Here is a 22,136-nt window from a genome sequence, read left to right as displayed (position 1 = left end):
TCTGACAATTTGCTGGTAATATATAAACCACATTAGTCCTAAACGCTTGCACCAAAGTTCACTGGCACTGAAATTTTATCAGACTTTCCTGGAAGGGTCTTTAAGTTCATTTAGTTCACTCAGAGCACACAAGGTGCACAAAGTTGACACAGCTGCTTAAAAATAAGCAGAGAACATTGCATGAAGCTCTTGTTTAAAAGGTGGATTAAAATAATAAACCTCCAAAGTTGCAAATGGACTGATTTAAATCTGTTTTTTTTTTTTTTTTTTTTAAATAACTGACTACATTTTAATCAGGATTTCACCTTTTAAATTTCTTATACTAAGCCAACAATAAAATGAAATGGTTCTGTTTGTTTATTTGGACAATGCTATTATGGTTAGAAAAAAAATAATAAAATTTTGGAATGAATTAGAAATAATGTAAGAGTTCAAAGGATTATTCATTCTTTCATCCATCATCCTGATTTACTCTGATTTCATATCTCTAGAGGTGTTTGCTAGAACATGTGGATATAGTGGTATATGACTATTGTTTTTTCTTTATTGTTAAATATAAAAAAATACACATTTCTTTACATGATCTGTTGTAAACAAGTTACAGGAAACACTACAATAAAGTAACTCACGGTGATTTATAGTCTTGTAAAACTTTGACTTCACAAAACTCATTGGGAGATTTTCTCGTTAATATTGATGGCACCAGCACTTAGGTCAAGACTATGGATTCAAAGCTTCTCAAAAAACTGAGAGATGCTTCAGTTCTATTCTCATTTATATGAAAGAAGTTCTAGATTCAATTATCCCAAAGCAATAAGAATATTTTCTAATAAAAAAATAATAATAAAATATCAAAATATGTGTCTCCTGGTAATTTTTTTTTTCAGGATAAAAAAGGAAAAGGAGCAAAATTAGAGTCTTTACAGCACATACACATGCAAATATATTTCCTGTGGAATTAAGTGTAGGACAAGTGGATAGAAATAACTTACTACTTTCGGTTTAACATAAATCTATATATTGTGTTCATTTTCTTGTATAGTTATTTCATATAAATTTACCCTAAATTTATATAGATTTTTTTTTTTTTTAGACAAATTGGAACTTACTACAACATCTTAAGATTTTTTGTTTTAAAGTTACTGAACTAATGGTACACATTAATGAACATGAAAATGAGAAAAAGAGAAAGCAAAAGAAAAAGCGAAAGAAAAAGAAAAGGAAAAAGAAAAAGAAAAAGAAAAAGAAAAAGAAAAAGAAAAAGAAAAAGAAAAAGAAAAAGAAAAAGAAAAAGAAAAATGCATTTAAGTGAATTACACAGAGATATTATCATTAAATACTGAAAGTTCTTAAAATTTTAAGACAATATAGATGAAGAAACATGCTTTTAAGTTTTTATAGATTTATAAGAAATAGAAGTGAACAGTTTGCTAAAGCTCCACAAGAAATAAAAGTAAATATTGTATATAGTTTTTGCTAGCCTTCTTAAGAAGCTGAGGTGCAGAACAACACCAATAACCTCGACTTGCATTGGAGATGTAACACTCACTCTTCATATATGTCTAAAAGGCTAAGCTGTAGCTCTGTAAACAAACCTAAGGTGACTTTAGAATACAAGTGCAAAAAATAGTAGAAAATAAACATATTTCAGAATGAAATTGATCTCTGAGGCAAGCTGTAAAATAAAAATAATAATGATCAATATTGTTATGAAAAGAAATTGTATAAACACAAGTAAACACAACTTATTCACTGTATGAATCAATGTTAATAGCAGAAATTTGTAATAAACTACCTATTCAGAATGAGTTACGATACAAAATTCTACAGCTTCTCAGTCAACATTTCTCATAACTCATTTTAACATTAATTGTTATATCAGAACTATTTTTGAAACAAACATGCAGTGAAGGTTAAAATACTGTGTGATAGCTTTATACTGCTAATTATTAATTATTGAATTAGCTTACCTGTTTAACTAGAAATAATATCATGACAGAGCTGGCAGGTCCAGCAGATATTCTGGACCAGAGCCCCATGGTGGAGCAGAGACCAAAAAGTGTCATCATGCCCATTCTAATAATTTTGTACCCAATATGCTGCTATTTCCCTCTGCTATAGATCAAATATATCACCCAGTCCTGTGAAAAAAAGAAAAAAAACAACAACAAAACAACAACAACAACAAAAATTATCTTCTTTTACAAGTGTAACCGTTTCAAGAATCTTCTTACAAACAAGCCTGGAAGTCTACAAGAATGTCTAGGCTTGATGGACTCCGACTAAGTCTTGTATTTTTTCTGATTAAAGGCACAGATAATTTTCTCTAAACTTTACAGAAAGTCTGCTTACTGCAGCTTGTCCCTTAGCCAATAAGAAGTCACAAAACTATTAAAACATTAAAGGGCTGATCCTGTTCCCTTGAAACTTCATGGGAATTTTGCCAGTGGTTTTGCAAGAATGGAATACAGCTCCATGAATATATACATATATTTATACATACCACATGAAACTATTAAAAGATGACCCAGAATGAAAAAAAAAAAAAAAATGTAGGAAGGTTTCTGAATCAAGTTAGTTGATAGGAAGCTGCTCAGTAATAGCTGTTTTAATCATTTCTGATCATACTTCATCAAATATGTACCACCAGTACATATTTCTCTAAGAGATTTTAAATATACAAAACCTAATCTAACCAGCAGTTCAAGTTTTACTGCAGTTTTTGTAATGTTCAAAGTTTTCTCACAATGTCAGCTGCAAGTTTTGAGAAGCTGCCAATGAATTTCAGCTTGAATTTTCAAAACATTTTTTGCAGCTTTTCTAGATTCAGAGGAAAGCCTGAAAATATTAATAACTTTATATGATATGTAGCCTCATGAAATGAAAAAAGTCCATTTGCAGTACAATAATTTTCATGTCTGGTTTATGCTTTGAGTTGACAGCATGGAGAGTCAGGTAGGTGTTACCTTCTTCTGCATTTCCAGAATTGCTATTGGTACAGGAAGATTCTATGTACCTTTCCCATACAGCTGAGCAAGAAGGGGCAGAGATATGCCACTAAGACCATAGAGCCAGTGGTAGCCCAGTTTTCAACACTAGACATAGGCTATATCTAAACTCTGTAATACAATCATTCAACCTGTCCAGCAGTCATGGAATCATAGAACCATAGAATCATAGAACAGCTTAGGTAGAATGAAACCAAAGATATCCTGTTCCAACTCCTTGCCATGGGCAGGGATGCCTCCCAAGGTTGGCCAAGGCCCCATCCAACCTGGCCTTAAACACCTCCAGGTATGGGACATCCACAGCTTCCTGGGGATGCCTGATTCAGTGCCTTACCACCCTGAGTGAATAATTCCCTTCAATATCTAATCTCCCCTCTTTAATTTAAAACCATTCCCTCTTGTTCTGCCATTGCCTGCCTAAGCAAAAGGTTGCTCTCCATCTTTTTTATAAGCCCATTTTAAGTACTGAAAAACTGCAATGAGGCTTCCCCATAGCCTTCTCTTGTTCAACCACAGCTCTCTCAGCCTTTCTTCATAGGAGAGATGTTCTAGCCCTCTGAACATCTTTGTGATCCTCCTCTGAGGACCTCCTCTGTGGCTTTAATAGATCCACATTCTTCTTGTGCTGGAGGCCCCAGGCCTGGATGCAGTACTCCAAGGGAGGTATCACAAGGGCAGAGTAAAGAGATACAATCATTTCTGTTAACCTGCTGGTCACTGATCTTTTGATGCAGCCCGGGGTGCAGTTGGCTGTCTGGGCTGCAAGCGTGCACTGCTGGCTCATGTCAAGCTGTTTATCCACCAGAACCACCAAATCCCTTTCAGTAGGGCTACTCGCAATGAGTTCTTCTAGTCTGTACTCATGGTGGGCAAAGACCCAGCCCAGGTACAGCACCTTCAACTTCATTAGGTTCACATGGGCCCAGGTCCAAATTTGTCCAGGTCCACTTGAATGGCATCTATTCTTTCTGTTCTGTTGACTGCACCACTCAAATTGGTGTCATATGCAAACTTTCTGAGGGTGCACTAGACCCCATTGTTTATGTCATTGATAAGGATATTAAATATTTATCAGCAGTGGGTGTGTCCTGACTCACTACCCACTCACATGCCCAAGGTTTTGTCTAGATGAATCAAGGGGTGGAAGGGTATGATGTATAACCATATGCAATCTTTATATGAAACCTGGATGTGGTACATAAATATGCTGGGACATGGAACGAGAAAGTGCTCTGGAGACAAACATTTCAGTATGGAAATGGACCATCCTACTCTAGAGAGGCCTGGCAGCAAGGGCGTTGACTGCTGTCACTATTGTGCCTGTGTCCAGGAATTGTTCTTCTGTGTATACAACCTCCCAAAGCCACACCTAACAGTAATTATAAGGACCAGGAAGATGCACCTCACAACACCCAGAGCAACTGTTTAGCTGTATATTGCTACAAGCGATAAATGCAGATTTTCTAATTGTCATGTGAGTAAGATCAACTAACTCTGTAGTAGGTTACAAACAGCAAACCCGAATAATGCTCTGGCATTGGAGCTCTCTTGAGACCACCATATATATCTCGATGCTAAAGAAATCATGAAGCATACCTAGAACCTAAATGAGCAGATTCACAGGATCTTCTACAATACATCCTTGATATTTTTCAGGACCGTGCAATACCTCCCATCTGCTCTACTGATAGCTGGTACCCGGCAGCTAGTGGTCTGTTTTCTGTTTTCAACTTCTACAAGTTGTTTTTACCTATTCACTTTCTAAAATCATCATTTATGCTTGATCAAGCTTTGTGGTCTCTCTTTAGAGCTAAAAATACCCAGGGCTAGGTCAATGAAGGAGACCCACATTACGAGGTTTTGTATCTCTTTTTTGCTCTCACACCAAGGTCCACCTTTGTGTCTCCTGCTTTCCTCAGCACCATCATTTATGGTTTTGCTGTTTTTGCATCTCCTGATACCTCTAACACCATCAGTTTTGTTGGAGTGCTCTACTAAACCCCAAAATCATAATCCAGAATATGGTAAACAGGTGCCTTCCTCTCTTGTAGTGCTAATATGGTTTCCAGGTGATCTATCAATGCAAGAAAGGGCATATACTAAACTCTGCTTTCAGCATCTTTCATCTTGACTACACCTTTCTGTAGCACATAATGGCATTTTAGGAGACTTTCAGTACAAGGAAAAGGGATTTGTGCCAAAGGAAAAAAAAAAAAAAAAGAAAAAAAAAAATGCTCCGTATTTGTCACATAATCATATCAATATATCAATGGGTACTAAGAATGCAACAATATTTCTGTTGTTCAAGTTGTCAGATACATTGAATACAAAGGAATCTGTAAGCCAGGCTCATAAAAAAGAGCAATTATATGGATCAATTTTGTTTTAAGACATGCTCCTGCCTTCACTCCAGATGTAATTTTACAGTTGATCTAAAGACAAACTCTCTTTGGAAATGCCACTAATTAATGAATGGTTAAGTGCTAATATTCAAGAAAGGAAGATACCTGACCAGCAATCTTGATTACTTCCTCAAGCTTAATTTTTCATAAGTGAAAATAGGAACTCTGCGCAGCTGGGGAGTGGAAACATTCCCTCCATTTTTCTTAGGCCTTGGATGAGGCTACAAAACAACTAAGGAGGTCCTCAAAGTCCTTTGCTTATGTGCATCACTCCCACAATCATAAAGAAAGTGGAAATCCTATGATAGGAAGAATAAACAAATGACATAAGAGGCCATATATATACCTCTGCCTGCAAATTTTAGGAGGACTAAGTACTGATGTTTTATGGACTCATTATTTCCCCAGCAGCTTCTTGTCTTAAAAATTAGAATGGGTTTTGTTAAAAGATACACCTCTGTCCTGTGGTGTCACTTTCCCTTAGTGAATGTTTTTGACCTTACAGTCAAAGTGATAATCTAATTACACTCCTGCTCTTTCTGTTTTTTTTTTTTTTTTTTTTTTTCATCACATGTTTTTATAATAATATTCATACACTTACACAGCAGGGACAGGTGGATTTGACCTGTTCATGTTCCTGTAGGTTGTGCATTGTTTTGCAGGGACCCTGTCCCTTGTTCCTTTTAGCACAAATGTTTTTTTAATATCTCATTATGCAACAACTGTTCCACACAAGGTTTCACAAAATTCTTCACTCATTTCATAAGAAAAAGTTTAAAATCCTTTGCATTATCAAATAGGCAGAAAAAGACACATCTCTAACATGTCAAGATGGAAAATGTTTCTTAGGTGAAGGAAAAAATAGCTGTTTCACAGAGTGAACAAACAGATGGGCAGACAAAATTAAGACAATACAGCCTTTTCTCTACTCTTTCACCTAACAGTATCAAGGTTTCAATTATGTGTTCATGGAGGTGAACTGGCCAGTGCCCAGAATACTGTCCTTAGCTAAAATGTGTAACTTATGACTTTCATTTGTAACTGGTAGAACTTCAGACAAGTGTGCTCACCTTCCCAGTGGTCTTGGGAAACGATGTAATGCCGTGAAATGCTCTAACTTAGCAACTGTTTTCATCTCTTTAAGAACTTCTTTAAAGTAGGATTCTTGATTGTATTCTATTTAATTCAATGTTCTGTGTAACAGGAGCATTTGGAACTGCAAGGTTAATTTTATTTTTTTCATAGGTGAGAAATGTAGAAGCTTCATAAGTCTGACTCCACCTGCTGATCGAGGTAAGTATGTGAATTTTATTTCTGTAAATATTTTTTTTTCTGATCGTATATTGGTGTACTTCCTATGCTTCTGTGTTCTTTGTGTTTTTTCTCCTATGATTCATAGGCCAAACTATAATTTATCTCTTCTCCTCGTATTTCTTTCACAAGATATTAGTGCCAAATTACACTGTCCTATATCCTTAATCTCTTCTGCCACATGATTTCTCCTTATGCCCATATCTCTATTTTCTGTCTTAACTACTAAGCTGGTACACTTTGCTGACAGGAAAAAAGATTGGGATAGTAAACACAGGCAGGTGTTTCACCAGGCAGACATAGCTTTATAATAGGTTGTTTCTAGAATAATTAATACTGCAGTCCTGAAGGATGCCAGTTTTAGACCCTGGCACAGCAAGACAGCAGAGAGCCTCAGCAGCATTTTCTCTCAGTCTTTTCTCTTTAGTTTTCTCTATTACAGCATTCAGCAGCAGTTACTGGTGTGAAGGGACAAGAAAAGTTGCCAAACCTTTCTGTACAGAACAGAACAAAGGGGATCACTGCATCCGCTTTAACAGCCCTGATGCCAACAACAGTAATGCTGTGCAATATATCTGGGAGACAGGAGATGACAAGTTTGTTGACCGAAAGTTTCATGCTGGGATCTGGTATTCCTGTGAAGAAATTATAAATGGGGAAGGTAAGTAGAAATATGTACATTTACTTCAGAAATTAATCAGAGATTTTTCTATTTATTTGGTGTGAGTTTCCTCTTTCCTGCAATATCATGTATGTATTTTAAAAGAAAAAGTATCCTTAAAAAGTTGCTCTACTCTGGAAAGGGGGATCTTAGAGAGTACTTTCTGTTCAATTCCTAAAAAAAAATATATATATTATTTTCTGTAAAGAACTTTATAGTGACAGATTATAGTACAGATGAAAAACGTCATACACTTCTAGATAAAACAGCAAGTTAAATTACTTTAACAGGGAAGTGTTTTATTCTTTCTGATGTTGTTACTCCTCTAGGCAAAAGTGAACATATTTGTCTTGAATGATGTTACAGGTGCAACATTAAAAGCACAATATGCTTCTTTGAAAAAAAATATATTAAAAAATGGATTTTCATTTGACCAATTAATTCTGTGATACCTAAGTTTTTTCATGGATTTCCTCTTAAGCACAGGTATTTTCATTTTCTTACTGTGATCTCACCTTCAATAAAGGGAAGCACAAGAAGGTTATTTTCACCTTGCTATAACATAATTTGGAGACTCACTAATCATGAAAGAAGGCATTCGACTGGGTTTCATTCTTGCTATGTAAATATCAGTGGAATGAATGCAAATTGTCATAAAAGAGAACCTCAAGTTAATTTTGGATCTTTGTGTATGTGAATTGCTTAACTGGTTCTAGAAATAGTGTTTGTATGGTAAATACAAATCAGCACTTGATTTTTCCACTTATCATTCTGATTAGTTTAGCAGTGGCAAATTGAATGAAACTTCAGAGGAGTCGTCAGCTATCTGTGCAACAAAATGAAAATATTTTAATGGTTGACTTTCTTGAAGGACCAGTTCTGCCAGAAGATCTTGTACATCATGCAGTTTTAAGGGGGTAGATGTCATAGATCAGAGCAAGACATCTACCAGTGAAGACATCTTTTAGGTGGATATTGCTGGGATCATGGAATCCGTCTGGAATTGGTCTGTCTGCTACGGCAGTTCTTATTTTCATACATGGTGCAGTTAGCAGCTGAAAAAATAAAAACAACAAACCACCCTGTATTTTCAGAGCAGAGCAAAATTAATTACAAGAGCTTTGTTCAAAGCAGCTGCACAGGGGTCAAGAGGTCACATGGGTTTGAAAATCAAAGCTTATAGGAAAAAAAAAACAAACACACACACAAAAAAACAAAGCAGTCAAGCTTGTAAGAAATTTGTGTGAGCATCAGTCTTGTTGCTGTACGGCAAACAGTTCTTCCTTCACAGGCAGGATGGCATGCAGTTTTGTAAATCATTAGTTTTCCAGTTCTGACTTTCACAGGTACAACCTTCTGGATAAAAAAAAATAAAATTATAAGCCTTTCTCTAACTTTACCACAAAAGTGTGACTCTGTTTCTGCCTTGAAACAGCCTGAATGGATAAAGATCTGAGCTCCAGGAGAATGTCCACGTACCAGGGACTCTGTGTGTACAAACACACATCAGAAATAGCTTATCGTGGTCATCTTAATCTGTATGTTTGTGATATATTTTTTATTTTCTGCATTCTATTAATCTGTTTCTTTAGATCAATACAGAATATATAATCATAATTAATTTTATTTTAAAAGTATGTTTTATTTTAATTCTTTTTTTTTTTTTTTTTTTTTTTTTTAGGTGAGAAATGTAGAAGTTTTGTCAGTCTAGCTCCAGCTGCTGATCGAGGTAAATATGCAATTTTTAAATATAAATAAAATGTTCCTGATCACATTAACCAATATAAATACTCCGTATGTTGTTTTGAAAAAAAAAAAAAAAAAAAGTGTGTTTTAATCCCACACAGTTTTTGTCCTTTATTTAGTTTTTAAACATCAAAATAAAGTCCACAGGACTTGAAATCTGAGTCAATGTCTTTCAAATCTACTCAATTTGAATGGGAAATTTAAAAAATGTATATTTTAATTATGAGAACTGAAAATCAAGATTTCTGAGTTTTTGCCACCTCTCTCCTCAAATCTCCAAATTCAGAGTTAGGACTTTGGGGTTGGCACTATACTGCCTGGAGAGGGCAGAAGGATAGGCAGCATGTGAAAAAGGCCAGGCAATGTGCTGAGGGGACTTCGGAGAGAAGTACTGTGGACTGAGCCAATCTTGATGACAGTCTGAATCCTCTTCCTGCACCCTACACAGAACTATAAGAAAGAATTTCCATTCATCAAGGTTTTGCAACCCAGAGATACCTCCTAAAAGCATAGAGTTAGCCTTGTTCTTTCAAATAACAGTTCCTATTCCTACAATGCATGCTTGCAGATACTATTGAAAGAGCAACCCTCCCATGTAATCCTTATAATTTAAATGGTTAAATCAATCGTTTTGGAAGTGATGTGTCCTGAAAAAAAAATCCTCCTTCTTCCCCATGGGGTTGAAATTGCATATCCAGGATACTGGCACTGGACTACTTTCTAGATCACGTTTTCAACCCCTGGGGAAAAAAGATGATATCTGAAAGCTAGCTCTCCCTCCCTCTATTGCATCTATGTCACTATACACAAATAATTATAACTGTTTATTGTATGAGAGCTGTTTATAGTATGAAAAACCATATAGTATGGTTCTTAGCCACAGAGTCATGATCTTCTAAAAGGAAAAGGAGGGGTGAATTGTGGGCCCTGGCCTGAGAGCAACTTACACATGAAACCACTGGTGGGCACAGAGAAGAAATTATCTCTGTGACCAGGAGAGTGGCCACAGGCATCCAAAAGTTAGATCAAGGGACCTAATACAGCACCTTGGTACCTGATAACCACACTGTGAAGCTAACCCTGGGCAGTGAATTACTGTGTGGAAATAAAGGCTCTTGTCCTGCACAAAGGAAAAGAGTTTGTGATCAGCAAAGGTGTATGACTGCAGTGTACACAAGACTTGGGATGCATCAGTCTCACTTTTTCTGAATTTATCATCCTTAGACAAGGCAATGTACACAGGTGTTATCACAGTTACCCAGTGCATGTGTAACAATGGCTCACTATTCAAGAATATTTAGATGCAAGTTCTCATAGCTGGGGAAGCCCACACTGCTGGACAATGTAACATCTGGAGTTCCTGAACAAAATTATTTTATTTTATTTTATTATTTTATTTTATTTTATTTTATTTTATTTTATTTTATTTTATTTTATTTTATTTTATTATTTTATTTTTTTACTGAGACAAAAATTTGTTTTAGAAATAGACCTTGCCCATGTATAGCTTGACAATAATAATCCATAGTAGTTACTTATAAATTACATCTTAGCAATGTTTTCATTTTAAATTTATGATTGTTAGCATATATATATACCTAGTACATATATGCATATGAATGCATATTAGATCACTATTTGAATCTACAACTAGACGTCTGAAGACATACCAATTTGTTCTTAAGATGGTCTGTGAGATTCAGCAATCAGTTGTTGGCCAGCTCTTGCTACTGTATGGACACAAGAAGACTGCCTGCTCCAGCCAATGGGACATTATCATGTTAATAATAAAACAGCAGGCTAATAATCTTTCAAAGGAAGATTAACTTCTTGAGTAAGATGTAATCAACAGATATCCAGGGAGAACTGAATTAAGCAATACCCAGAACCATGAATCTCAGTGAAATCTGGAGAGCGTTTGGGCACATGAAGGCTTCTCTGTCCAAAAACAAGAGCTTACCTGGTGAGAAACTAAACACAAAAGGAATATTTTAGTTAATGACTAGACCCTCAGGCCATGTGGCTGTGCATGTGGCCTTTGAAGTTTGTTAGATGAATGTCTTCTGTTTTGGTATAGTCTGGACACAGTAGCTGTGGTGTCAACAACTAGATAACTGGAAATTAATTCTTTTGTTTATGAACATTTATTAAAAATTTTCCCCCTTTTTAAAATTAATTTTGTTCAAGTTAATTTTAGGGTAACTACTGTGTATAAAAAATTTACTGCCTGACCTTGTACTGTAAACTTAAGTGTACGGCAGGAACATGCAAGTGCTCTTCTTCTAAATGGCCAAATCTGCAGAGGGAATAACAATTTATGGTGTTGACCATGTTTGTCTTCCTATAGATGTTACAACAACAACCTCACAGTCTCTGACCATTTGTTTAAGTTTGTGTAAACAATATAAAAGAAGAAGAAATAAATGTTGAAAATACTGAATGACTGCTTATAATATCAGTGCTATTAATTTGGTTTTACAGGGGTTTTATGGCTGTCTATTGTAGCAGAGCTACTGTATAACATTTTGCTTCTGACCGGAGTTGTTCTTATGTCAGTAGAAATGTGTTGCTATCATAGTGTCATTGATGGGCTAAAGATCAACGCCTTTTCTGCAGTAGTCACCATACTTGCAGGTACAGTATAATATCTCAATTTATTACATCAAGAAAATTCAACATTGATAGATTTCTAACTGAAGACTAATAACAGTGTCCAGGATTAAAAACTATAACAATACCTATGGAGACACTGTTTCATTTATCCATGTTACTTCTTAATCCAGTGCTATTTAATCACTGAGATCTAGGCAAATTCAGTTTGGAAGAAACTTCAGAAGGTACCCTAGGCCAACCTCCAGCTCAAAGCAGGGCCAGCTCTGAGATTGGACAAGCTTGCTGAGCAGGACTGTATCCAGCTGGATCTTAAAAACCTGCAGACTCTTTGGGGAGTCTATTCCACTGCTTGTCTGTCCTCATGGTGAAGAAGTTAATATATCAGTACCTGAGCAATTTGGCCTGAACTCAGCATTGACCATGCATTGAGCTATTGAGCTCTGGAGGTTGAAGACTTGCAAAGGTGTCTTCCAGCCTGAACTACTCTGTAATTTTGTCTATGTTAAACAATTGTTACTGAGGAAAGTTGCAGTTTAAAAAAAAATAAAAGTAAAAAAAATTTCTGTGACCTTTCTGGGAAAAGTAATCCAAGCTTTACTGTTGGAAATGCTTATTCATGCCACATATAAAGTCTCAACTGCTACAGTTTTTCATAATTTCTTTTAGGCTCCCACCTGCAACAGACAGCAGGTCATTTTTTCCTCTTTTTTAGTAACATTTGCACATTTTCATGTTTCTATCTCAGCTCCCTGTAGGACAGAGAGTGGTACCCAAACTCTATGATTTCTGAGAACCTGCTGGAACATCTCCTTTCTTCTGAATGATTTTCTTGAAAGGTGTCTAGGTGGTAAAAAAATGTGTGTTTTTTTTTTTTTTTTTCTCACCAATTCTACTAATTACTCAAATTAGTCTCCATTATCTTTCTTGACTAGTGATTTATCAGTAGATTCCCTGAAAAACAGTTTTAAAATATTTTTTCTCCTATTGATCAGAGATTTTCTGTATTTTGAACCTCAGCTATAGACTTAGTAAAACAGTATGATTTTTAACTTGACTATAATAATAACAGTAATAATAATAGATTAAATAAGCCTACCTTTTCAGAGAAACATTTCTACCTGTATCTCTTGATCCATTGTCAAGTTTATTTTGAAAGAAAGGATAGTAAGCTTTGTTAAGTGATGTAAAGAGCGCGATGACCTCCTCCAGTCGCTCTGGCAGTGGAAACCACCATCTTGGCCAGCAGAGCCTAGTCCAGTGCCCGTAGACCCATAGTGTCTGCTCAGACCAAGAGACACAGCTGCCTTTCCCCTTTGCAGGTTCAGCCAATAGCAATGCTAAGCATGTGCCCCAGAGACACACAGGACACACACAGACACACAGAGAACACTGACACAGCCACAGATAAGGCACTGCCTTGAACAAGGCAGTCCTCCACAGAGGACTCACATAAAACATAAACACAGACAGCTGAGTCCCTTTCCTCATCTTGGGCTGGCACAGGACCTGTGCAGTCACACATACAGCACTCTCTAGGTTTGCAAGCACACACACACTCATGGGTCTCCAAGTACAGCCCCTCTGTCTGTCCAGCATGCCAGTCTAGATCCCTGACCCCCTTACCTATATCATGGCTCCCCTCTTCACTGGCTGGTCCAGCTTGATGCTTGCAGCTAACATGCAGCTCTCATACACATTCCAACTTTGCAATATCCCTGGAAGAACCAGCATTGACTCTCCACTCTCCTTACACCTCAGCCCAAACCTGAGGTCCTGCTGACTGGGTTAGCTTGAAGTCTGCTGGTGAATGCACATGGACAACCTCCCTATACCAGGTTGTCTGTGCATTCAGCCCCCAGAAGCCAGCACCACGCATAGAGGCTGTGATGCATAGCCCCATTTTGGCTGCCAGTGCAGAACCTGGCTCTCACCTGACCCATGTCAGCCCCTTTCCTTTCCCCCTCCCTGCTCTCCCCAGTGGTTGGTTTGGGAACACACACCTCTCCTGCCCCAGTGTGGGGGAGTAGAAGACCCTATTCACTCCAGCAGGTGCACTGGGACCCTACTGGTCCCAGTAGCTGACTCTGTAGGCCAGGCACCCACAACCCCAGCCTAAATCCAGTAGCTGCCACTAAATTCAACTCAGACTGGCCTCCAAGAAGCTGGTACTTAATCCTTTCAAGTCATATACACACACATATCATGCTTACAGTCACATTTGTCTCTGCTGACAGTTGTTTTTGGGAACATTTATCATTCTTGCTTCAGTAGCTGGTAGTGAAGGACCCCCACAGGCTCCAGTAGCTGGCACCACAGGTCAGGGGCACCCATACCCTCGCTCTGACTCCAGGAGCTGGCACCCAGTTCATTCACACTGGTCACCCCAGTAGCTTGCACCTGGGGCTCAAAGTCTGTAGGACCCTCCCTAGAACCAGAGAGCTATGGCCCCTCCAGCTACTGACATTAGGACTGTCACTCACTTCTGTAGCTGGCACCACAGACAGGGATGCCTGATTCCATCTTGACTCCAATAGCTGCTTGACTGTTGGAGTCAAGCATCAAATAGATGCTTGACTCCAATAGCTGGCACCAAATTTCACTCATACATACAGACCTCCGCGTAGCTGGCACTTAGTCTTTGCAGCCCACATACAGACAGGATAGACATTGTAAATATACAGAGAGATACATAAGAGAAAGTTTTCATATGAAAAGATGGTAGGACAGACTGCAGTGATCAGATGCAGGGCTCTGCCAGACAAGCACACTTGACTGACCCAATTTCACACACAGCCTGACTACAGTCTGCACCACCCCCCACCCTTTTGCTACTCACTGGTTCTCCTTCCCATGCACATACTGTCATGGTTCTGCAGAGCTTTACCAATCCCACACCCCTCCCAGTCCTGAGCCCCTTGGTCTATAGGATCATCAGTTGCAAAGTCCCAGTTGACCTTCTTGAAGTGGCACCTATAGTTTCTTGATAGCTAATCAGTTAGAGTGACTGAGAGGTTTGTTCCTTGTCATTGTCTCCATATTTATTTTGTCAAGTCTGTGTACTTTGTTTTCTGGTTTCTACCTTTTCTATTAGTTTCCCAGTTGACAATCTCCTCCATCAGATATTCTTACTGGAATAATTTTGTTCATATTCTCACATGCCCTCATCAATGAATCTGACTGACCAGGTTTGGTTTCTATCACTGCCTCCCATATAATTTATCAGTAAGGGTTGTGTTCCTATATATTCGTGTGTGTAGCTGCCTTCCTTTCTTATTATCCCTTGTTGCACTGAGAAAAGGTCAGGAGGAGGGTTACACAGCAAGATTTTACTGGATGCTGTTTATTTCAGATGTTCCCTGATTTTAAACATTTCTTGAGATAATACAAAGTTGAAAAACATGTCTTAGTTGTTTAAATCTGTTGTAAATATAAATCAAATCTAGTTGCCTTATCAAGGAAAGGGTTTAAGGTTTCCTTCACTCTAATCTGAAATGAAGATGTGATTTCTTATAATGACATGTTCCTTATTCTAGCACAAAAATGCAAATTAAAATTCAGCTACTGGAAATTGTAGCTACATAATTCTAACTATTGTGAAAACACACATATTAAGAAAACAGTTATAATATTTAACCATTGTGTGCCAGTGTTTGATTTCCCTCAGTCTTTAGCTCAGACTGTATAAAATGTATAATGTATGTTCTAACTGATGTAGAATATGTTGACCTAAAAAAAGTCATAGTGTGAAATTTTATTCTTATACAAGAGCTAAAAGGAGGGAGCTCCAGTGAAAGATCTCATGTTCACACTCAAGTGTATACATCTCTAGGCAACCAGACTGGGATCTGGGAGCTGAGGAGGAATGGAAACAGGTCCCTGCTCGACATCGCAGGCGATGCTCTCCTCTTCCGGCCCCACCTTCCCAGGTGCCCTTACACAACAGGTTTGAGGCCCTAGAGATTGAGAGGCCGGTGTGTGAGGAAGAGGTAGCAAATGTTCCCAGGAGGATGCCTGGGGCGAGGAGGTCGACTCCGCGCCTCAGGACTGCCTCCACCAAGAAAGACAGGAGGGTTATTGTTGTTGGTGACTCGATTCTTAGGGGAACAGAGGGCCCTATTTGTCGGCCTGACCCTACCCGTAGGGAAGTCTGCTGTCTCCCTGGGGCCAGGGTCAGGGACGTTGCCAGGAAGCTTCCCAACCTGGTACGCCCCTCTGACTATTACCCCCTTTTGATAGTCCAGGCGGGCAGTGATAACATCAAAGAGAGAAGCCTCAAGGCTATCAAAAGGGACTTTAGGGGACTGGGTCGGTTAGTGGATGGAGCGGGAGTGCAGGTGGTGTTTTCGTCCATCCCTGTGGTGGCAGGGAGGGGTTCAGAGAGGACACGGAAAGCCCACCTGTTAAACACGTGGCTCCGGGGCTGGTGCCAATGCAGAAATCTTGGGTTTTTTGATCATGGGGCACTTTACTCAGCACCTGGCCTGATGGCCGCAGACGGGTCCCTATCTTTTAGGGGAAAGAGGATCCTGGGCCAGGAACTGGCAGGGCTCATTGAGAGGGCTTTAAACTAGGTAGGAAGGGGGATGGGGCTGAGGCTAGGATTGTTGGGGTTGTGCCAGGGGGAACAATGGCAAGGCCGTAGGATAAGGCAATGGCCCAGCTGAAGTGCATCTACACCAATGCACGCAGCATGGGTAACAAACAGGAGGAGCTGGAAGCCATCGTGCGGCAGGCAGGCTACGACTTGGTTGCCATCACGGAGACGTGGTGGGACCAGTCTCATGACTGGAGTGCTGCAATGCCTGGCTATAAGCTCTATAGAAGGGACAGGCAGCATAGAAGGGGTGGTGGTGTGGCTCTCTATATTAGAGAGTCTTTCGAGGTTGTAGAACTCGAGGTTGGGAATGACAAGGTCGAGTCCCTTTGGGTTAGGATCGGCAGGGACAACAAGGCTAGTGTCCTGATCGGGGTCTGCTATAGACCGCCAAACCAGGATGAGGAGACGGATGAGGAATTCTACAGGCAGCTGACAGAGGTTGCAAAATCATCAGCTCTTGTACTCATGGGGGACTTCAACTTCCCTGACATATCCTGGAAGCACAACACAGCCCTGAGAAAGCAGTCTAGGAGGTTTCTGGAGAGCGTGGAAGATAGCTTCCTGACGCAGCTGGTTAGTGAGCCTACCAGGGGAGGTGCCCCGCTAGACCTTCTCTTCACAAACAGAGAAGGACTGGTGGAGGACGTGATCGTCGGGAGCTGTCTCGGGCAGAGTGACCACGCAATGGTGGAGTTCACTATTCTTGGCGAGGCCAGGAAGGGGACCAGTAAAACCGCTGTATTGGACTTTCGAAGGGCTGACTTTGAGCTGCTCAGGACACTGGTTGGTGGAGTCCCTTGGGAGGTGGTTCTGAAGGGCAGAGGGGTCCAGGAAGGCTGGGCGCTCTTCAAGAGGGAAGTCTTAATGGCGCAGGAACGGTCTGTCCCCACGTGCCCAAAGACGAGCTGGCGGGGAAGAAGACCGGCCTGGCTCAACAGAGAATTGTGGCTTGATCTTAGGAGGAAAAAGAGGGTTTATAAGCTTTGGAAAAGTGGGCAGGCCACTAAGGAGGACTTTAAAGAAGTAGCGAGGCTGTGCAGGGACAAAATTAGGAAGGCCAAAGCTCATCTGGAGCTCAATCTGGCTACTGCCGTTAAAGATAACAAAAAACGTTTCTATAAATACATCAACACAAAAAGGAGGACTAAGGAGAATCTCCATCCTTTACTGGATGCAGGGGGAAACTTAGTTACAAGAGATGAGGAAAAGGCGGAGGTACTCAATGCCTTCTTTGCCTCAGTCTTTAGCGGCAATACCGGATGTTCTCTGGATACTCAGTACCCTGAGCTGGTGGAAGGGGATGGGGAGCAGGATGTGGCCCTCATTATCCATGAAGAACTGGTTGGTGACCTGCTACGGCACTTAGATGTGCACAAGTCGATGGGGCCGGATGGGATCCACCCAAGGGTACTGAGGGAACTGGCAGAGGAGCTGGCCAAGCCACTATCCATCATTTATCAACAGTCCTGGCTATCAGGGGAGGTCCCAATCGACTGGCGGCTAGCAAACGTGACGCCCATCTACAAGAAGGGCCGGAGGGCAGACCCGGGAAACTACAGGCCTGTCAGTTTGACCTCAGTGCCAGGAAAGCTCATGGAGCAGATCCTCCTGAGAGTCATCATGCAGCACTTGCAGGGGAAGCAGGCGATCAGGCCCAGTCAGCATGGCTTTATGAAAGGCAGGTCATGCCTGACAAACCTGATCTCCTTCTATGACAGAGTGACGCGCTGGGTGGATGAGGGAAAGGCTGTGGATGTGGTCTACCTTGACTTCAGCAAGGCTTTTGACACCGTCTCCCACAGCATTCTCCTCAAGAAACTGGCTGCTCTTGGCTTGGACTGGCGCACGCTTCGTTGGGTTAGAAACTGGCTGGATAGCCGGGCCCAAAGAGTCGTGGTGAATGGAGCCAAGTCCAGTTGGAGGCCAGTCACTAGTGGCGTCCCCCAGGGCTCGGTGCTGGGGCCGGTCCTCTTTAATATCTTCATCGATGATCTGGACGAGGGCATTGAGTGCACCCTCAGTAAGTTCGCAGATGACACCAAGTTAGGTGCGTGTGTCGATCTGCTTGAGGGTAGGAAGGCTCTGCAGGAGGATCTGGATAGGCTGCACCGATGGGCTGAGGTCAACTGCATGAAGTTTAACAAGGCCAAGTGCCGGGTCCTGCACCTGGGGCGCAATAACCCCAAGCAGAGCTACAGGCTGGGAGAGGAATGGTTGGAAAGCTGCCAGGCAGAGAAGGACCTGGGAGTGATGGTGGATAGTCGGCTGAATATGAGCCAGCAGTGTGCTCAGGTGGCCAAGAAGGCCAATGGCATCCTGGCTTGTATCAGGAACAGCGTGACCAGCAGGGCTAGGGAGGTGATCGTCCCCCTGTACTCAGCTCTGGTGAGGCCGCACCTCGAGTACTGTGTTCAGTTTTGGGCCCCTCGCTACAAGAAGGACATCGAGGTGCTTGAGCGGGTGCAGAGAAGGGCGACGAAGCTGGTGAGGGGCCTGGAGAACAAGTCCTACGAGGAGCGGCTGAGGGAGCTGGGCTTGTTCAGCCTGGAGAAGAGGAGGCTCAGGGGTGACCTTATCGCTCTTTTTAGGTACCTCAAGGGAGGCTGTAGCGAGGTGGGGGTTGGCCTGTTCTCCCACGTGCCTGGTGACAGGACGAGGGGGAATGGGCTTAAGTTGAGCCAGGGGAGTTTTAGGTTAGATGTTAGGAAGAACTTCTTCACTGAAAGGGTTGTGAGGCACTGGAACAGGCTGCCCAGGGAAGTGGTTGAGTCACCATCCCTGGAAGTCTTCAAAAGACGTTTAGATGTAGAGCTTAGGGATATGGTTTAGTGGGGACTGTTAGCGTTAGGTCAGAGGTTGGACTCGATGACCTTGAGGTCTCTTCCAACCTAGAAAATTCTGTGATTCTGTGATTCTGTGATTTAGGAGAAATATTTGTTTTAACTCAGAAATGACTATGATATGCCATCTTTCTGGTGAGAAATGAACAATTCTTATGGTTGGACCAGATGATTTTGGAGGTCTTTTCCAACCTTACTGATTCTATAGCTGACATCAGTCCTCTAATCCCTACATCTACAGTTTAACATCTTTCTTCAGTTTATTAAGGAATGTGGTATCAGGGTGTCAGCTAACTACCAAAGTTGTGTTTCACACTATGACGCCCTTTGGCTTTATACTGTATAGAAGAGCTGTCTTGATTGCCTGTTTCAAGGAGTACCAGTGTTTCAGGGAAGGACATTTCCTAGTGACTACTGAAGACAGAACATGGTTAGTCCTCACTTGTTATGAACTAGACTGAGAGCCTCTGTGTACTATCAATTGCTTTGTTTTGTAAGAATTCATGAAAAAGATCTACTTTGGGAACACCTAACAAATTGGGTCTTGTGAGTTTGGTGGGGGGCTGTCAGCTCTGAGAAGCTCATGTATGTTAGACAGTGGGATGTTTGATAATTTTAAGATCATTATGGATTTGTAAATGTAGCTAGGAACAACAACAACAAAAAAGTTCATAGGGAAGTTCACTGCTGGAAAATAAAATGTTAGGCTTATGAAGAGACCTTGTAGGAATTTTGAAAATTAAATTAATAAATATGCTACTTTCACAATTGAGCCTTTCAATGTTTTTTAATAGTCATTTAGTGATCTTCAATTTTTCATTCACCTCAATAATGTTGATAAATCTTGTTGCATTTAATGTACTGCAAAAGTGCAGGTACAAGCATTACAAAGGTACAAACATTACTTGTGCCTTTGAAAATCTTTCCACTGAAAGACAGGAAAATGAGGGAAAAGTGACCTATGCAATGCAACTGATTGAGACTTTGTTGTTATGGCTGATTCCTGCTTAGGGCTGAATTACTAAGTAGTAGGTTTTCAGATGGTGATAACAAATAACTTTATTGTTTTTCAAAATCTAAGGACTGCATGTCCCACTGCTCCCGTAGATTCTCAAAGCATACAAAGTACGTGTCAAAGGATTGTACTAGTGGTTGTACTGGTAAATCGATGACACATAAATACAGTTTGTATTTTTCAGTGTCTTACAGGTTCTTTGTAAAATATTCTTTAGGAGTTCAAGGGACAACTGCAATAAATCGACTAAGAAGAATGTCATCAGTTTACCTTTTCTAATAGTCTTTCATTATATTTTTTAGGTCTTCTGGGCATGGTTGCTCACATGATGTATACAACTGTATTTCAAATGACTGTAAATCTTGGTCCTGAAGACTGGAGACCTCACACGTGGGATTATGGCTGGTCCTTTTGGTACTTGTTGGTTTACATTTGGTTCTTCCATTACATTTCAGTCACTTCATCCTATATTCAAGACATTTTTGTACTATAATGAATGGGTCTATGTTATTTCAGTCCTGGGAACACAGTTCAATATTTAGCTGTTTTTGTCCAAATTCAGTAGTCTTAGATTATTGCATCAAATGTATAAGCATGTGAATTTTGCATTTATCATCCTTTAGACAGTACTTTTAGACATCCTTTAGACCTCTGACTGTTCTGTGTGAAGCAGAGGTTCTTTTCCACACACATCAGATTACCCATTTTTATAAGACCCAGGTTCGGTACCTTTGTTTCCCAGGAAGACTACCTTGTATAAGTTGCTTAGAACTTTGCTGGCCTTATCCATTTAGGATGAATGTTTCTTTAGCATGTGCATGCCTCAGGTTGTTGTATTTGGAACATTGCAGTCAAAATTATTCAAATTTTTACGAACAGACTTGGGTAAAAGTACATTTTTTTTGACCCTGTAAATAATTGCATCATTTTCTGAGGAGGTCTAGTGAACTTGTTAAAAACAAGGACTATGAAGTGGATTTTTCCTGTAGAGATGTCTTTGTTGTACCTTTGGAAATCCATTCAAATTTGATCAATAATGAACATTTGAATGTTCTTATGGCACTAGCTGGAAACAGCTGTCATTTTCCCAGCCATAACTGAGAAAAATAATAGGAACAACTGTATTTGGTTAACTCAGATGTCCATCAGGCCCAATCATTTGGGTCACTATAGCACAGCTCAGGCTGATTGTCTACATATCAGTACCAGCTCAACTGTCAGAACTATCACCAACATTGTCACATCTACCTCTTCTGCCACTACAGTCAGCTTTCCCCTCCTGAGCACCTGTCCTTTCACTATATGGCACATACTTAGCAGATGAAGATTTCACAGCTGCCTTCTAGTTACTCTATGCAGGACCACTGAATGCCCAAAGAAATGCTTGTACCATCACGAAACTTTCCAAGACATCAGTACATGCATACAGAAAGACATTGAGGAAGATGGTGTCTCTGTTGTCTTTTTTTTTCATAACCAATTGCATGCTCCTTTTTTCTATCAAGTTTCACATTCTTTCTGTTACTCAGCCTAAATGGTAGCTATGTTACCCTGTTTGATAATCTAAGAAGAAAATAAAACCATACATAGAGGTACCTCACTTCCTCCCTCCAGTTGTCTTCCTTGGTTTCTATCCTCTTATCTCCTTCCATGTGTAATATTGTCCCTCTTCTGATAACCTACATTTAGACCTCCCTTATTATTGCATGACCCTTTATCTCCAGCCTCCCATAAGTACTCTCCCAATGGCTGTTTTGTTTTTAAAACAAAAGTTTTAAAAAAAAGGAAGAGGGAGAGGGAGAGGGAGAGGGAGAGGGAGAGGGAGAGGGAGAGGGAGAGGGAGAGGGAGAGGGAGAGGGAGAGGGAGAGGGAGAGGGAGAGGGAGAGGGAGAGGGAGAGGGAGAGGAGAGGAGAGGAGAGGAGAGGAGAGGAGAGGAGAGGAG

General features: G+C 40.4%; 2 protein-coding genes across 3 annotated transcripts in view; one reads left to right on the top strand and one right to left on the bottom strand.

Annotated features, from left to right (window-relative positions):
* Nucleotides 1–2,291, bottom strand: part of GLP2R (glucagon like peptide 2 receptor) — a 53,296-nt gene extending 51,005 nt beyond the window's left edge. Inside the window, exons 1-2 of one of the 2 annotated variants that reach the window (XM_084492211.1) lie at nucleotides 2,235–2,291; nucleotides 1,971–2,141 (exon numbers count right to left, since the gene is read on the bottom strand). In XM_084492211.1, coding sequence (XP_084348337.1) covers nucleotides 1,971–2,075 — 105 coding nt within the window. In that variant the 5' untranslated portion in view covers nucleotides 2,076–2,141; nucleotides 2,235–2,291. Of the gene's footprint in view, nucleotides 1–1,970 lie in introns of both variants that reach the window. The other variant, XM_084492212.1, reaches the window with a different exon arrangement.
* Nucleotides 2,292–3,924: 1,633 nt separating this feature from the next.
* Nucleotides 3,925–21,788, top strand: GSG1L2 (GSG1 like 2; the record flags this gene model as incomplete). The annotated part of the gene is made up of 6 exons (XM_084492582.1): nucleotides 3,925–3,950; nucleotides 6,615–6,703; nucleotides 7,149–7,382; nucleotides 9,064–9,111; nucleotides 11,610–11,762; nucleotides 20,496–21,788. 6 exons carry the CDS (start codon nucleotides 3,925–3,927, stop codon nucleotides 20,684–20,686), a joined length of 741 nt encoding a protein of 246 aa, XP_084348708.1. The 3' UTR covers nucleotides 20,687–21,788.
* Between the last annotated feature and the right edge of the window lie 348 nt (nucleotides 21,789–22,136).

Source organism: Aythya ferina (assembly GCF_964211825.1).
Source record: "Aythya ferina genome assembly, chromosome: 18".
Taxonomy (NCBI): domain Eukaryota; kingdom Metazoa; phylum Chordata; class Aves; order Anseriformes; family Anatidae; genus Aythya; species Aythya ferina.
The sequence above is the reverse complement of the archived record's forward strand: the minus strand, read 5'-3'. Positions and strand labels throughout refer to the sequence as shown.